The sequence below is a fragment of the Falco cherrug genome, chromosome Z (genome assembly GCF_023634085.1).
Source record: "Falco cherrug isolate bFalChe1 chromosome Z, bFalChe1.pri, whole genome shotgun sequence".
In the NCBI taxonomy this organism is placed as follows: domain Eukaryota; kingdom Metazoa; phylum Chordata; class Aves; order Falconiformes; family Falconidae; genus Falco; species Falco cherrug.
The window spans coordinates 84,162,353-84,180,628 of record NC_073720.1 but is presented as its reverse complement, the minus strand read 5'-3'; the positions used below and the strand labels follow the sequence as shown (position 1 = coordinate 84,180,628).

Here is an 18,276-nt window from a genome sequence, read left to right as displayed (position 1 = left end):
TATCACATCCTTAATTACAAACAACATCTGAACAACACGCATTTTCACACCCTAGTCCTGTCACTAGCACACACCCTCATGGGGAAGACACATGTTCCATATAATTAGGCCATCCAAACCTGAGGTAGTGTATTTTTTTTTCTCAGTTTATTTCCTTAATTATTACAAGTGGATTTCAGAGATCAGTTACTGGCTACAAATTTTAGATACTTAAAACCTTGAGGAGACACAACAGAGTTAAATTACATGTTCTGTTCTAAAAACTTTCAAATTAAACCTAATTATAATCCCGCTCTTCTTGATTAAATAAGTACTTAATGTTTCAGTCAAATGTATATATTTTCTCTGTGGTTTTCAAATTAACACAATCGCATGCAGAAGTCAGACCTGTATTTTTTTAGAGATTTAATTTGATGGCAACTTTTTTGAGCTGAACAAAAATTCATGCATCACCTTGGGAGAAGCACTGCATAGTTGTAAAACAGTGTCATAAGAAAGAGAAAAAAAATGTAATCACAGCTTTTTGGATGTCAGAAAGAAAGCATATGAAAATGGCAATGATGTGACCCGATCTACTAAGAGGAAATTTGAAATGATGTATTAAAAAAAAACAAACAAACAAACAAACCTGGAATTTAGACTATATAATGGTATTCCACATCATAAACCGAGACTTCAGGCTGCTTTTTTTTTTTTTTTTTCTCATCGAAGGACAATTGCTGGCAGGGAAAATAAGACGACTGGTGTTTCTAAATTCCCAGTTGTGTTTATCTGTAACTAACCAAGAAGTTACCCATCTGTCAAGTCCATGATTTAAAAGAACAAACCATTTCAGTGTTTTGAGTGAAATAATCTATCTCTACATGAGGAATTCAAATTTCCAGCTGTTAGTTATAATGAGCAGGAGACAAAGTGTATTTAAATGGAACAGCACCATCTAGCAGGCCCCCCATAACTTTACTTAGCAGGGCAGTTGCTACTTGGCAATAGGTCAATTTGGCAGGCTTGCCCTGAAAATTATTAAGCATTTTCATACCGCATGAAATATTATGTGCTTTATCGCACCACAAAGCCAGAAGAAAAATCAGCTACAATGAAAGAAGACTGAAAACAGTTTAAAGTTTCAGCGCTAGGACCACAGCAGTTGTGTGTGTGGCTCATGTTGTGTAGTTTTTGCTAAAGCAGAATTAAAAGAGCCTGATCCTCATCCGATCGAACAAACATCAGCCCTACAGATTTGTTTTATTTAGTCCCACACTGCGATCCCATTGTGCCCTTTAGGAACTCCCCAAGTGTACTGACAAACACCAGCTACTGTATAGCACAAGAAAATCTTTCAACTCCATAATCTTGCTAAATGAAACAAACAGTGCTTCCACTAACCCCTTAAGCAATTATTTTTTAAATTATTCCTATCCTGGGAGTAAGAAGTGCCACAAGTTGATTAGATTTTAGTGCCCAAGTTGTGTCTCCCACTCCATCTTAGCAACTAACATTCCATGTCCATGCTGCCTGTCTTCCTCTACCCTTCCATTGCAAAGTTATGTGTGAAACTCCCAAACATAACACTTCAGATTTCCCCTAGCATCTCCCTCTTCTGTAGCAACAGAGATGCCTGGCCTGCTGCTGTTCCAGGAAGCATGCGTGCCAGTCTCTGGAATTAGGAAGTCTCTAAATTGCTGTAGAAAAAAAAAAATGAACCCAAGACCCAAAAACCCAAACCCAACAAAAAAAGAAACTTTTAGGTGAAGATTCAAGACAAACCGCCTGAAGGTAAACTCATCAGCCCTGCGCGGAGTATTGAGGCTGATGTTGGATGCGATTCTGGAGCAATGTGATTTTTTGCAGCAGATGGGTGCAAACCTGGTTTCTGCCCGGAGGTCTCCATCTCCGGACTCCTTCAGCAGCCTTACCCCGACCCTCCCCAGCCCGAAGCCACCCCCGATACACTCCCTCCTCTCCTCCCCCTCACTCGGGCTTGTCCTCCCCCTCCACCGCCGCCGCCGCCGCCTCCTCCCCGTGCTAAACCGGCCTCGGTAACGTCAAAAAGCTGCCACTACCGCACAACTTAAAGAGACGCCGTCCATTCCAAAAACTCGTTTTCCTCCCGCTTCTTTCCCGCCCGCCCGCCCGAAGGGCAGCGCAGGGCCCCGGGAGGGAGGCACCCGGCGCCCCCCGGCCCGCCCGCCGCCCCTCCGCACCCCGCCGCGCAGCAGCGGGGTCCGCTCCGCGCCGCGGGTCCCCGCCCGCGCCCCGCCGCCGCGCGGTGACACGGGGAGGGCGGCGGGAGATGAAAGGGACCCCGCGCCGCGCAGCTGGGCATTTTATCCGCGAGCAAATAATGAAGCAACCAATAATAATAATAATTAAAAAGTAGTTTTCGCAGGCTGTTTCGGCACCAGCCGGCTCCAGGCCGTGGGGTGCGAGGGAGCCCCGTCGCACACCGGTACACCCTAAAAAAAACAAAAACACACCCGAAAAAAAAAAAAAGCGGGGGGGAGCGCCCATCCCGGCACCACCTTTGTTCGGCGGGGCGGGAGCCGGAGCGCGGCGCCCCCCCTCCGCCGTGCGCCCCGGAGAACAATGCGCCGCGGGGTCGGGGCCGCCGGGCTGCGCGGTCCCGGGGAAAAGTTGCGAGGCGACGAGTTGGGACGCGGCGGGAGGCAGCCCCCGTGCCCCCCGTCCCCGGGCCGCGGCTCTTTGTTACCCAAGTTGTCCCGGCACCCTGCGTCGCCGAGCCCCGCGGAGGGCCCCGGGGACCGGGGCGAACTGGGGGCGGGGGGAGCGGGCATCCCGGCGCCGCTCGGCCGCCCGCCCCCGCCGAGGACCGGGCGCGGAAGGCAGGCGGGGGGCGCCCGCCGCGGCCCCCTCGCCCAGCCGCCGCTGTCCCGCCGCGGGGACCCCCCTCCGCGGCCCCCTCCTGCCCGAGCTGCGCGGCCGCGGCCGCCTGCCCCCCTCACGCCGGCCCGGGCGGCGCCGGGCCCCCTCGGTCCCGCCGGCCGGCCGGCCTCCCGCTGCGCCCGCGCCCGCACCGCACCGCCCGCCCGCAGGAAAGTTACTTTGCGCGCAGGGTCGGTGCCCGCGCAAGGCGCGGTCCGCCGGCGCGGGCCGGCGGGCTGTACTCACTTCTCCCTGGCCTGGCTGTCGGACGGGACGCTGCTGTTGCTCTTGCCTTTGCCGTACATGCCTGCAGAGAGCTCCGACTGTCACGCACCTGTCAACCCATCACAGCCTCCCCGGGAACAGCCCCGTCACCATGGAGACGCTGCCACACACACATCCCATTGGCCGGCCGGGCGGGAGGACACGCCCCCCGCGCGGTGATCGACAGCCGGAGACCCCGACGGGCTGCTCCCTCCTCGCCCCCCCGCCCCCTCGGCTCCTCCTCCCCCCCCGCCCCCCCCGCGCTCTCCCTTCCCCGGCGCAAGGGGGAATTAGAAACGGTTCTAGAAGGATTTTAAACAACCGGCTGTTCCGAGCGCCCGCCACCCGCCCGCCGCCGCTGCCGGCGAGGGAGAGCGCGGCGGCGAGCGGCAAACTGCGGACCGGACTCTTTCGGCAGCCGGCGCCGCCAGCCGGCCCGCGGCCTGCCCGCTGCCCGCCCCGCTCCCCTCAGCCGGCCGCGCAGCGCAGAGCCGCGCTACCGTCCCCCGCGGGCCGGGAGCGCAGCCGGTGCGCGGTAGCCTCTGCTAGCCCCACGCCGTCCCGCTGCCTTCGCGGGGGGGGGGGGTCGGGCGGCAGCCGCCCCCTCGCCCTGCCCCGCGGTTTGAGGGCCGCCGACACACACACACACACCCCGCCGCCGCCCGCCCCGGACCCTCCCGGCTCCCCAGCGCGGCCCCGCTCCCTCCCGCCCGTGCTGGCGCCCTCTCCTCAGCTGCTGCCAACACGAGTCACCTCGGACCCCAAGCCTCGCTCCCCGCCTCGTGCCCCCTCAGGGCCACCCGCCAGGCCCGCGGGGACCCCCGAGCGCCCCGCACCCCTAGCCGGGCACCTCCCGCGGGGACCCGCCCGGCGGCCCCGTTTCCTCAGCGCCGAAGGTCAAACCGTTCCCCCCGGGCAGGGCCAGCGAGGGCAGGGCCGGGCAGGGCCGGCAGAGCCTCCCCGGTCACGGGAGGGCCAGCCCCGGGCGGAGGGGCGCCTCGGCGGGGACACGGCCGCGCTGGGGGAGCCGGAGGGCGACCTGGGCCTCGCGGGCCTCGCTGAGGCCAGCCTTTGGCCATTGGGGGCTGGCAGGAAACATCTCCTGAGCCAAAACAGTGTGCCTTAGAAAAGCTTAAGGGGGGGGGGGGGATCGTCTAAAGAAAATTCAAGGAAATGCTTTGATTTTTTTAAAGGTACATTGCAAATAATTCTGTGCTCTAGAGAGATGATAGGAAGAGAGCAACCACCGGGAACATTTATTACTTGCTTTTTGTAAAGTACCCATACCCAGGTCTCTGATTTTGGTTTTTTTTCTTTTTGCTGCTGAAGTCTAATCCTGAATTTTGCAGATGTTGATACCTGCTTATCTCTACAAACCTATGACTAATCTTGTAAACCTACTCACGTGTGTAAGCCGAGGGAGCTTTTAGTGTTTAATGTCAAGCCCTCGGAGCGCTTTTTTTGGTCCAGCCAGGTTGTAAATATACCCATCTCCCCATTGTGTTGGCAGGCAAAGGCCAGGAACAATAAGCACCACGCAAAATTTGAGGAGGAAAGTTGTATGAGGCATAGACCACCAGCATCTGTTTATCATTGCTGGAGCTGCAGGGGAAAAAACATCCTCTGGATTTCGAGCTGCTAGAGTGAAGGGAACGGTTGGTGAGGTGAAATTGTTGGGGGAGGATTAAGAGAGTATTAATGAACAACTGGAACAAATTAGCAACAGAGTAGCAGAGACAACAGGAAGGAACAAGAGGCTGAAGAGTCCGAGGTGCTGGTAGCTGCACATAGGCGATTCCCTATCACGGCGCGGGTCGTGTGGGATGTGCACTTTTGCAATTTGCTGCAATAATTCATCAGATTAAAGCATACCACAACAAAAAAGCCATTTCGTGCCAAAGTTGCTTCTCTGTCTTGGGCTTTCACCCCGCTATATTTTTTGTATTAACGGGTCAGTGGGAAAGAGTGGTTGGCGTGGGTAATGAAAGAAGTAAATTAGGCTTTCCATGCAGCCTGCTGGCAGCAGTCACCCCGGCCTGCACATTGTAGGCAGGACCGGGGCTCCAGCTTGCAAGTTACGCCAGTGAAACCAGGGGAAGGACGTCAAGCGAGGTGGCAACAGCGGGTTATGGTGGGAGAAGAAACAAAGTGGGAAATGGCAGGAGAAAACGAGGGAGGAGAATGGAAGGGTAGGAGAAGCTAACAGAGGAAACGAAGGAGGTGAAAATGACCATGGGTGAGAATAAAAGAAGGAAACAAAGTACAAGAACAACATGGGGTGAATTTGGGTGGTAAAACGGGGTAAAGACTAGGGAGAAATCTGAGAAGGGCATGTTAATGAAGCGTGAACCAGAGGGAGGTATTTTGCCCTCATTCCTACTGAATAATGCTTATGTGTCTTGTACCATGGAATTCAGGTGGAGGCTAGGCATGTGACTGACTGCATTCAGTGTGAACACGGGTAACAGAAAATCGTACAAAGAAAGAACAGCAGAGAAGGTATCAAGAAAGAGAACAAAGAAGAACTTGGGTTGTGGGTAAAATGTGTTAAAAAAAAGAGTTGCTGACAGAAGGAAGAGAGTAGTTAACACTTTGGTACGGTATCAGGGATCATCGTAATCCAGAGTACAGTTTTAACCTAGATATTTACTTGCCCTTGTTGAAGAGCCATTATCATCAGATACGTTGACTGTCTCCTGTTTAAGGCTTTGTGCTGCCACCCGTCAGCCCTAGCGTCAGCATGACTTTCATTTGAAACTGGTAACGATGGAATCGTTCCTGGGCAAGGCAGTCTTCTTTGCATTTTCTTCTTTTTCTCCCCTGAGAAAAATTGCCTCAATAGTTTTCGTTTGTTTCTTTGTGGTTTAAAGGGTGGGGGGTTATTTTGAGAAGATGGCTATGTCAGTGTTGTGTCAGTCTTGTACGGGGAAAGTTGTGTTCTGGAAAAGGACAATGCTGAAGTGTTTCCCAAAAATGCAACGATAAGACTGCTGTAGTGTCCTTTGGATATGCATTCCATGACAAGATTTTAACAGCCAAAAATGCTTTGTTCCTCTTTTTCATGTGATTTATTTGCAGTCTTGTGATTTATTTTCGTCTGAAGGACTGCAAATGCTTTGCATGTTCATAGATCAAATTGTGATTTGGGGCAGAGTGGAATGAACTTCGAGAGGGTAGGGATGGACACTTGGACATGAGCAGGATGGCTCTGTTCCCAGTAACAGTGTTAAAACTCATTCTCTTTACAGGTCTGGTTCCCAAGCTACCATTAACATTCAGGTGATGACTTTGTAATTTTGCTTAGAGATCCTTCAGTGGAAAATACAGAAATAGTGCTAGTACTTATTTATTATGCATATGAAAAATAGAGCACAAAAAGGAATAGGGTACTTGTAGGACTCTGCTGTAGATTTGCCAGGCTAATGTTACAACTGCCTTTGCAGGAATGCTATCATGGTGTATTATCTATCAGCACCACAGAAACAAAAGGTTATCACATTGATACAAAAAGTTCCCTTAGTAAGTGGATAAATTAACAGGAAAACATCCAAATAGTCATGATTTTTTATGTGTTATTAATTCTTTCTTAAAGTGTTTATACACGTATAATATCTGTGTATCTGTGCCCTTGCTCCAATCATTTTGACCACAACCACTGCTCTTAGCAGCAGCAGTTATATCTCATGAGGCCAATAGTGTAATTAATGAGATTTGAGGTACAAATACTGAGACAAATTTAAGTTTCTAATATCAGAAATGAAGATTCAGTCTTTGTTAAGAAAGGGGATGAGGGGTAGCTGTACTTTAAAGCTTCTCAGTCCGACACTGGAAAGGAATTCACAATGTATTTTTAGAGTGTTATAAAAATCTCTTACATAATGCTGATTAATTCTTAGGTTTTAGGGAAGAGCACTGGGCTTTGTGTATGAGTGTTGACCAGCTAAGCCATTGAAAAGGGCTGGTTTGGGCTGGATTTTTTTTTTTTTTAACTTCTTGGATACAGAAAGCTGCAATTATTCAGTTATTACAGGATTTTGCTTTTGTTTGGGCGTGTATGAATATTTTTCTGGAAACTGCATCTTATTCTTGGAAGTCTTTATCATTTTAAAACATATGTTATGTTATATCACCCTGTCTGAGATATAGGATAGCTACAAACTGGGTGGTTTTGGGGTTTTTTTTTTCCCCTCTCTCTTACTGCAGCTAGTTACGTTATGGATTAACATTAAGAATGTCTGCAGTGAAACATTACTTGTGTGGCTGTGTAAGACTTACTTAAACAATGTAACATATTACAGAATCATGATTTTCCTCTTACACTTGCAGTAACACATACAACTACTGTATAGTTCTGCCCATTCTCTTGGTTTTCAAAATCATCAATTAATCTAACTGGCAGGTTTCACACAGCTCTTAACAAAAGAGCTATTCAGGAAATTGAGTCAGTAAATGGTACTACCTTATTTTAATTCTACTTATACGTAGTTATTGTTGTGTAGGTGGAAAGATTTTTTGGACAAGATATCATGGGAAAGAGACGCTTTTGTCTGGTCTTTTTCAACAGATACGTGACAAAGGCAGCTTTGAAGCCTTTCTGAAGAATCCTTCTTTCTTTTGTAGGATGTTTAATCTTTCTGTGGAGTTTCTAACTATGAACCTCATTCTGCAGATTTTCATTCTGGTCACAGGGCCATGATCTCATTGCAGTTACAGAGACATGGTGGGATAGCTGGCATGACTGGAACACTGTCATGGATGGCTATTCACTTTTTAGGGAACGCAGGCCAGCAAGGAGAGGCAGTGGAGTTACTCTTCATGTGAGGGAGCAACTGGGGTCTATCAAGCTCTGCCTGGGGGTGGATGCAGAACAAGTTGCGAGCTTATGGGTAAGGATTAAGGGGCAGGCCAGCATGGGTGACACTGTCGTGGTGTTTGCTACAGGCCACCTGATCAGGAAGTCGATGAAGCCTTCCACAGATAAGTGGATGTAGCCTCCTGATCACATGGTTCTCATGCAGGACTTCAACCACCCTGACACCTGCTGGAAAGCCAATACAGCTAGGCATGCACAGCCAACGAGGCTCCTGCAGAGCACTGATGATAACTTCTTGATACAGGTTGTGGAGGAGCCAACGAGGCAAGGTGTGCTCCTGGACCTTGCACTCAAAACCAGGGAAGGATGGATTGGGGGTGTGAAGGGTGGGGGCACCTTTGCTGCAGTGACCGTGAGATGGTGGAGTTCAGGATCCTGTGTGGAGGAAGCAGGGCAATAAATACGATTGCAACCCCGGACTTCAGGAGAGCTAACTTTGGCCTCTTCAGGGACTTACTTGGAGGAATCCCATAGGTCAGGGCTCTAGAAGGTAGGGAGCTCTGAGACTGGCTGATATGTAAGCATCACTTCCTCCAAGCTCAAGACAGATCCAACCTTATGAGTAAGAAATCAAGCAAAGGGGGAAGGAGGCCTGCATGAATGAGGAAGGAGCTCCTGGCAAACATCAAACACAAGAAGGAAGCTTACAGAATATGGAAAAAGGGACAGGCCACTTGGTAGGAATATAGGAAAGCTGTCAGAACAGAAAACAGAAAGGTCATGGATCAGTGCATCCTGGGGGTCGTCTCTTAAGCATGTGGAGGAAAAGAAGGTCATCAGGAGTTATCAACATGGATTCACCAAGGGGAAATGCCTGACCAACCTGATAGCCTTCTATGATGGAAAGACTGGCTGGGTAGATGAGATGGATGTTGTCTATCTTGACCTCAGCAAGGCTTTTGATACTGTCTCCCACAACAGCCTCGTAGGTAAGCTCACGACATGTCAGTTACACAAGTGGACACTGAGGTGGGTTGAGCTGGCTGAATGGCAGAGCTCCGAGGGCTGTGACCAGCAGCACAGAGCCTGGCTGGAGGGGTCAGTGCTGGGTCCAGCCCTGTTCAACTTGCCCATCGGTGACCTGGGTGAAAGGACAGAGGCACCCTCGGCAGGTTCCTGATGACACAGATCTGGAGGAGCAGCTGACACACCAGGGGCCTGCGCTGCCATTCAGCGAGACCTGGGCGGGCTGGAGAGTTGGGTGGGGAGGAACCTCATGATGTTCAACAGGGGCAAGTGAGGGATCCTGCTCCTGGGGAGGGACAGCCCCGTGCACCAGCACCGGCTGGGGGTGACCTGCCGGGGGGCAGCTCTGCAGAGCAGGACCCGGGAGTGCTGGTGGGCAGCAAGTTGCCCATGAGCCAGCAGTGTGCCCGTGTGGCCAAGGTGGCCAGTGGGATCCTGGGGGGCACGAGGAGGAGCGGGGCCAGCAGGTGGAGGGAGGTGACCCTCCCCCTCTGCTCCGCCCTGGTGAGGCCGCATCTGGAGCGTGTGCCCAGTGCTGGGCTGCCCAGTTCACCAGAGACATGGAACTGCTGGAGAGGGTCCAGCAGAAGCTACGAAGCTGATGAGGGGCCAGAGCATCTCCCTTACGAGGACAGGCTGAGAGAGCTGGGCCTGTGTAGCCTGGAGGAGACCGAGAGGGGATCTCATCGATGTCTACAGATGTCTTAAGGGCGAGTGTCAGTAGGACAGGGCCAGGCTCTTTTCAGCGGTGCCCAGTGACAGGACAAGGGGCAACGGGCACAAACTGCAGCCCAGGCAGTTCCACCTGAATACGAGGAAGAACTTCTTTGCCTTGGCGGTGGCAGAGCGCTGGCACAGGCTGCCCAGAGAGGCCGTGCAGGCTCCTTCTCTGGGGACATTCCAACCTGCGGATGCGATCCTGTGCAACCTGCTGTAGGTGACCTGCTTCAGCAGGGGTTGGACTGGGTGATCCCCGGAGGTCCCTCCCAACCCCAGCCCCTCTGTGATTCTGTGATTCCTGTGACATACAGATGAGTGAGAATTGCTCAGGTGAGTGAGATGAGCCCTAAGTCATTACTTGAAAATGAAGACAGGAGGAATGTATGGGTCACAAATGTGAAACAAAAGCTTTAATTGTCCCTCTTTTCCAGTTGGGAGGAAATAAAAGTAATTATACCTCAGTGGGAGAGAGGGATGATCCTTATGGGTCCCTTCCGACTTGAGGTATTTGATGACTTCTATGATTCTAAGTTTCAAAGAAAGACTTACTAATAACCTGTTTGTCACCCAGGTCTCCTGCTGGCAAGGGCACTCTCTTTCCCTCTGTGATACCTTTCACCAGTGTTTCTGCAGTGCTCCTGGATGGCGTTTGCACCACCACACAGAGCCCACGCTGCTCTGCAGTGTTTGGTTGCCTGAATGTTTCCTGCTAAAGGACACTTGTCCTGTGAGATGCGGAGAAGCTCACTGAAGAGTGCTGGGGACATGTTCCAGCACAGAGCTACAGGATAGGGAGAGGCACTGCTGTACGCTGAAACCAGCTGGAGGAATTCGCAATCTGCCAAAGTTACTCCTGCAGCACAGTCTGTCCTTGCTTTCTCACTCTCATTCTCCCATGAAACCTAAGTTGTGGCCCTGCTACCCCCTTGCACTTTCTTTTTCCAGTGAGAGCCACAATCTCCTCCTCTCTTTAGAGAGGAAGCGAGGATGCTTTGCAGCCTCATGTTCCACAGTTCATCCATGAAGGGGCCAGGAAGAACCTGAATATGTTCAGCTTAGAAATAAAACTTGGTAAGAATAAAACTTGCATTAGTTTATTGCTCTCACTGACAATGATACAGTCGCTTGCACATTTAAGTAGTCTGGCTGGCAGTTTGTGTACACTTGCAATTCAGAGTATTGGAAATTATCTGTAAAGGGCACACAGCCACACAGAGCCTGAATCTTAGTTCATACTATGGAAAAAAATGTGTTTGTGAGTACTGGTTTCCTCCATATTAGCTCTTACAACATCATTCTCTGGTGTCTTATGTGGTTTCAGATCTCCCTGATGCTATTACCACCAGCGGGGCTTTCACAACATCTCTTGCTAGCTCTCACCCACAGATGCTTATGTACATGCCTTCTCTGGTACTGGCTAAGGGCTGAACTCATGTTGCCTCTCATATAGAATAGCTCAGACACAGTATCCCTTCTTCCCACAGCCACTTATTTTCACTTCTAGAACTGGAATCGCTACTTTTAACTGGGTTAAAATGATGAGTGACATACACGTAAACACCCACAGCATGTGGTTCTTTGGTTAGCATGGCTAGAACTGGCTGCTTTAAGCCATCTGACTGAAACACTATGTTACCAGACAACCCAGTTGGGGGGGGGGGGGTGTGGGGAAGAAAAGAAAATGGTACATAGCTCAGTTATTAATCATTTGAAGGACAGCTGAAAGTCACCATTGCTGGTTCAGAGACGTGTCACATCAGGAATGTGATTCTTTGTGCTGTATGTGCCAATAACTAGAAGAAAACCAGCTTGACAACCGGGCATATAGGTGGCTGTGAGGCTAAATTGGACCCCGATCCTCCACAAAGCTCTGCATGGGCAGATCTATCCTCGCGTGATGTGGGTGCAGGGATTTGTGAGTAAATTCTTTACTGCTGTAGTGCCTGAGCTGCCAGTTTTAGCATTTAGTGCTATGCTAAAAAAAAAACCCACCCCAGAAATCACATTAGCAGAATCAAAACTGCTGTTAGCAGAATCAAAATTGCTTTTATTTTCAGGGTCACTACACTCAGCAATATGTTACAGAAAAAGGCTGAACCCAGTATGAAGTTGCTGATAATTCCTGAGTTGGTTTGACATATGCAGTCTGCTGTCGACTTCAACAGGATTATTTAGAGCATTTGTTTCTTGTGGTTTTAGGATTAGTCAAAACGCAATTTTGTGAAGTTATACCGATGAGGTTGCATACTGTGGGCTGTAGGCCTGGAGCTACAGGCCTTGGGTTGCACAGGTGTAGCGGTAGAAAGACTTTGGCTTTAGCCAGCTGTTAACCATGATTACTGCAAATAACCTCTTCAGAACTCTCAAGATTTTTTACATTTATTAAATTCTGTTCACAAAAAAACAAAGATTCCCAAGCAAGCAGGAGCACTCGAAGTGAAGATCTGGGAAAATAAATGGCCAAAGCTATCATACTGTGACAGCTTTGGCAAACCTTTACACAGTCTTCTAAAACAAACACATGTGATGTTCTATTCTCTGGGTAGGTCTTTACATTAGAAGCTCATACTTAACACAAAGATGAATAAAATGGTTCTCTCTCTCCACATATTTACTGAGCATATATTGGTGAATTGTCATCCCAGTGGTGTACCGTATCACCCATGCTCTATCAACACATTCAAACATACAGCAGTTCTGTGGGACTTTTCTGCCTTCTTTGATGTGTATAACTGCGGGAAGATGGAGATCATTTTGGCCTGTATTGCAGGCTTAATATTCAAAGGAGCTAATTTCTCTGGATCTCAAGAATCATAGAAATCAAAGTATATATATGGAGGCTTGCTCTTCTTTTCAACAAGTACTAACTGTGCCAGCGGACTCTGATAACCGTCTTACTTCACTTGGTTTCAACACCAGCGTTTGAGCTTCTTCTGCTTTTTATGAGCTATCTGAGGTTTTCATGTTCAGGTAAGAATAGTTATATTGAAAACTGGTAATATTTCACCCTGTTTTGGACCTGGGGCCCAAGGAGTGGGTGGTGATGATTAAAAACACTGGCACATACCAAATCAAAGTTGTATCAGATATGACTGATTGTTTAACAGTGGGCCAATAGCAGTGTTAAAAGTAAGGAAGCAAACCACAGCATTACTCATTAACTTGTACTTATATATGTTTCATTTCTCTTAAACTTCCAAGAGCTCACAGATTCATAAATGAACAAAACCATTACAGGAATACAATCCACAGAACCTTTCAAAAAATCCAGCAAAATAACAAGGAAAATTGATCAAAAATTATTGATAGTGTAAGAAAGAAAGAAAGAAAAAAAAAGATAACATTGCGTATTTCTCATGCAGGCTTTCCCTGAACCAAAAGTAGACAGAACTTTTTTATTTCTTGTTTTCAGGTAATATGCACAGCAGAACTTACCTTGTCAATATCCTTTGGCTTTGGTTTCATGGGTAACTGGGAGATATGAGGAACTACAGCAAATTCAGTCCCTGTTACATGTGTGTGTTACAGGCACAACTACACCAGAGGGAGGGACCAAATAGCAACCTTTTTGTTCTAGGTTCTCTACAGGTAAAGAAGGGTAAAACAGGGTTATAATGGGGTATAGGCAGTGTCACAGCACCAAGGATGCACAAGCCTGGGAGGAGAACCCTTTGACTCTAAATATCTTCTGTGATAACAGTACTGGGGGATTGTGAAGATAATTTGCTACTTAGGTCCATCTTTGGCTCAATATTTCTTGGTTTCTATTTTGAATAGGCAAACAGGTAAAAGGCAAGCATCCCCTGTAATGTTAACACATGAATATTATTTGAGAGATTTGTTCTGGGTTTGTGCAGCAGATTGTTTTGAGACAGAGACTTTTATAGAAACCAGACTATTACTTTTATTCTTTGGCATTTCCATTTATAAAAGCTACTCATGTTTACACACGCACACACACACACACACACGATATTGTTCATATATATTGTTCATCTGGTAAGGAAGAAATAAAAAAAGAAATTGATACCACTCTGCATATGTGTTCAAAAGCTTAGTGAATTCTTCAAGCTCTGCTGTGGATCAGATTTCATGAAACTGAAATAAAAAAATCCTTTCTTACCTCGTCTTTGTGTGTTCTGAGGTGGGTTTGTAAGGTTTGAATTACTAGGTAATCAACAAGAAGTCTCCTTTTTATGAGCCTGCAGCTGGGAAATGGACAGTTTAATATTAATGGAAAGAACAAACTCTCCTTCTCCTTTCTAGCCCCTTTCTTCTCTGTACTTCTGCTTCATCATTTTCTTCCATAAGGTCCCTACCCTAAAATTGCCTTTGTGGAAGTCCAGGATGTGCTACAAAGCAAGAATAGAGCCCAATTTTTCAAAATCCTGTTTACTGACGTCAGTGAGTGTCATATGACAGTAACTTATGAATATTAAGGATAGAAAAATCTAATTCATTGATGTATCTGCAATTATTTATTCAACTAAGAAACTAATATTACGTGAATCTTCAGGCTTTCATTCTGAAATACTTTTGAAATACTCTGCCATCACCATGCCAAAGGGAGGTATGGAAATAATAACTTCTGGCTTCTAAAGGTAGAAAAATATTAAATGTTTATTGAAAATGAATAGGCATAAATGAATGAACTTTAATAGAAGTAAACAGTGGCACAGTGTCTGTAATATGGTATGTATACACACCTCTGCTGTCTGTCCAGCATATTCATGCTTTAAAGCATCTTTAAAGATGCCACTGAATTCCTTAGTTTAATGATGTATCTAAGAAGGTTTCTGGATAACACATCTTCCACTGCTGTTCGCTTCTAGATCTATTTTGGCTTCACTTTCAAACAAGTTGAGCAAGAAATTGAAATTAATTGCTGAAGTTTAACACATCACAATTTTTTTAGATTAAAGGACACTTATTTGTATTCCTTCTTATTTAAGCCAACTGCTGGAAATCCAGTGTGATGAATGAGAGAGGACAACCCCAATGCAGGGTCTCCAGAGACTGCTAGGTCTAAGGCAAACACAAAGTTAACCTTCTTTGGGCTTTCTGGCACAAAGGAGCTCTTTGCACACAAAGAGATGTGAGAGCCTGTTGGGAGACTACAGGAGTCATGGGACTGGACTGAACGGAGAGCTCAAAAAGGCTTCCTGCTTCTCCATTTCTGGACATAAAGGGTATCTTCGAATAAGTACCCTTGCTGATGATTCCTCTGCTGGTTTCTTGAGTTACGCTTCCCATGTCTAAGTCTGGTGGCTGAACTGAATGAGTTCTTCTCACCTCTTGTTTTGGCCTGTGAGAGGTTTGTTTATGCAGGCAGAGTGGTTCTTATGGTTGAAACCACTTCCTTTCCCCCCAGGTAGTCTTTCTGTCCAGTGAAGGGCGATACTGTGGGTCCATGAGGAGAATCAAGTTCTGGTCTGAGCAGCTGGAACAGGGAAGGTTACAAAGTGAAGTCCTGGACAAGGAAACAGAGATGCCTTAGGGCTGTATTAGAAAGAGTGTCTTCTCCCATCTGTTCTCTCCTGTTGAGTTCTCCACACACTTACTGCTGGTAGTCTGGCTGGCATGGTAGTTTCCTAGGATATCTGAGTAAGAAGCCTGAAATTTAAGATTACTTGTGTTATTTAAAATATCTTTCTTTTATTGTTTTTCATACCCAAGGTCAAAATTTATAGCCCAGCTTCATGACGCTTACCTGACCTGTGGTAGCCTTTTTCCCCTGGTGATTTAAAACTGGGCTTGAGAAGCAGAGATGTTTTAATTTCTTACATCTCCTTTTATTTTTCTTTCGTTTTTCTTTTTTCTTTCTTTTTTTCTTTTCTTTTCTTTTTTTTTTTTTTTTTTTTAATTATCTTCCACACTTAAACCCTGCCCCAGAACTTTCTTCCAGCAGCACAAGGTATGTCTGACTCGTGCATCCCAAGGCATAGATTTCAGGGAATGAAGGAAGATGTGCATTTTTCATGTGACTGTTGCTAATATACAAAAGTGCAAGGTAGGAAGGCAGCCTTTGAGAAGCTCCTCCCTGGCCTGGAAGAGCATCGTCTGTGATTATGACAACTTACTTAATTCCAGAAATGGGTAAATATACAGGGATGTGGAAGGGCATGTATGTGAAAGAGGAGGACTTTTTAATCTTGCAAGCTGGCCTCAGGGGTTTTGGTTGAGAAATAGACAGGAGTTATATAGAATTCCCAGAATACAGCTGGTGCACCCATAACTGCGTTGGCTGTAATAGGATTTTTTACTGTGCTAGGAATGAAATATCGGGCTCTCATTGTTACCTTTCCTTGTGCAGCTGTAAAGAATTTATTTGTGAGTTTTACAATATCCAGAGGTGGTTCCTTTGTACCCTTTTTCAATAAAGTTGAAATGCCAAAAGTTTTTTAGTTTCTTATTACTCTCTTTGCCCAGTACAAAACCCTTGTAGCAATCCTGAGACTGGCACATCTGTCCTATCACAAACCTTTTCTGAAACAGACCATTTAAATTTTCCTGTATATCTGGTCCTTCTAATGCCATTTTTAGTTAGCTTCAATCTCTTTCAGCATGTTGAGTTCAACAAGCTTATGCCAGACCAGCAAGGCATTTATTAACGTTTCTGAAAAGCTAAGTTATTTTATCTATTCTTGACAAAACTCTGGGTCATACATCAGTTTTTAGACATCCTCTGTTCAGTGTATTGAAATTTCTTGTAAGCCTGAAGTGTTCCATCTCAGAATAGAAAAAATGTCATATATGATTGTGGGGATAAAAATGTTTCACTAGAAGAGGGTATCTCAATTGCCCAAATACTCAGGAATCAGGGAGCCATTTCATTTCCGTATGCTAGCTTGCTCCCTGATCTTTCTTTTGTAAGACTACCACTCTTTGAAGATTGGCCTTCCATTGCCTTAAGTGGAAGCAGAAGTAGGCACTTGATGTGACTTCCCAAATACTCCACTTTCCATCATCAGTCGGTGGATGCTCATGAGAATTTTTCTGGATTCGACACTGATGTTTGGGTCTATTCAATTCTGACAAACATAGTCCCTTTTTTGAAAAGTTGTCAGTATTAAAGTTAACTTTTATCTTAATGGGAATGACAAATTATTCCAGCAAAGAAACACACAGTAATAAAGAGAGTCCATTTTAGATTACATTTCTTTTTCTCCCCACATACTGATTCCTTAAAAATAAATTTTAAAACATACCTTTATTTCCACTCACTTTATTCCTCTTTCACTGTCTTTTATGAATCCCCTTTCACCTCCATAGGTGCTCGTCATGTGTAGGGAAACAATAAATGTTAAATTCAGATGTAGCCGGTCTGATCATGTTGTCTGTTCATGAGTGAGCCTCCCTTTGGAAGGATCATGGTGTAGGACTGAGCATTGTTGCTAGGGAGTTATGAAATAACAAACTTCAAAATTTTGGAGCGACATGAGGTGGAGGAAGGTGGAGGTGAAGAAGGAAAGTGTGGAGAAAATCTTTCTCTTAACCCCTTGCAGTGAATCTACCACATGTATAAATACCTCTTCAACAACTATCACCCAACAATCTCCTTCTCATTCAAGAAGTACTTGGGCAGATAGAAGTCAAAACAGTAAGGGAATAATAAACTGTTTCAAGATCCCCACATCAGGCCTGCTTAAAAATAAAAAAATGTGTTTATAAATACTAGCATCCAATGGAGTGTTGCCACGGATTTCCATGGTTTTGGCAGTATCTGACTCCTAACACAAATACAAATGTCGTGATTTGTTTTCCATCCCTTCTGATGTCAATGTAAACAGTCTTTTGGATAGATTTGGATATTTCTCTGCATGACTATGAAGCCTAACTCAACAGTATTGTGTTAGTTTATGAGAAGCAGGAGGGGAATCTGACGAGTTTAGTGACATTGTCCAAGCTATCTGAAATATAGAAACCCTCTTATGTAATGAAAAGCATATTAGAGCTTAAAATATGTTCTATATTCATTGTTTAAGTGCACGTTAGAAGTCAACTATGTCAAGACTTGAGCTAAAAATGACCAAGCCAAAGTGAAAGGCATAGAAATACTCAGCATGTTTCGTGTAATTCACTAGCTAAATCTTCTGAAGCTATTGAACTGTTTCTTCATGTTATCATGTTTTCTCTCAAGACTTGTGAGAAAAGTCAGTTCGTATAGGACCATGTACAATACTCGGAGAAGGCAAGACTCACTCCGTTCTTTCCTGTTCAAGAATAACCTCATGCATCTTTCCCTGAATATAAATATGTATCTTTGCTCTTGTCTTGCGATTGAACTAGAATTCAGCCAACTGCATTTCCCAAGGAAGCCTTACAATCAGACCCAAGGTAGCAAAAGCATTTGTTTACTGCTCACAAACTGTTAAAATCTTTTGAGATAGGTTTTTAAGCCCATGTCTTTAACTGATTTACTGGACGTAGTTTAGGAGTTATTTTTTCAGAAACAGTTTGGGCAAGCAGATGAGCGTAAGTGGGTATCACATATAAAACTTGCCTGTTTTACTCTTCTGGGTGCTACACTTGTGAGAACTCAGGGGCCAGTGTGCCTCATGATGAAGGATGCT

At 46.3% G+C, this 18,276-nt stretch overlaps 1 protein-coding gene across 4 annotated transcripts in view; it reads right to left on the bottom strand.

The window, feature by feature from the left end:
- Nucleotides 1–3,334, bottom strand: part of SSBP2 (single stranded DNA binding protein 2) — a 191,555-nt gene extending 188,221 nt beyond the window's left edge. The window contains exon 1 of one of the 4 annotated variants that reach the window (XM_055698283.1): nucleotides 3,127–3,334. In XM_055698283.1, coding sequence (XP_055554258.1) covers nucleotides 3,127–3,185 — 59 coding nt within the window. In that variant the 5' untranslated portion in view covers nucleotides 3,186–3,334. The remainder of the gene's footprint in view (nucleotides 1–3,126) is intronic. The other 3 variants (XM_055698281.1, XM_055698284.1, XM_055698282.1) reach the window with 3 other exon arrangements.
- Nucleotides 3,335–18,276: the final 14,942 nt, after the last annotated feature.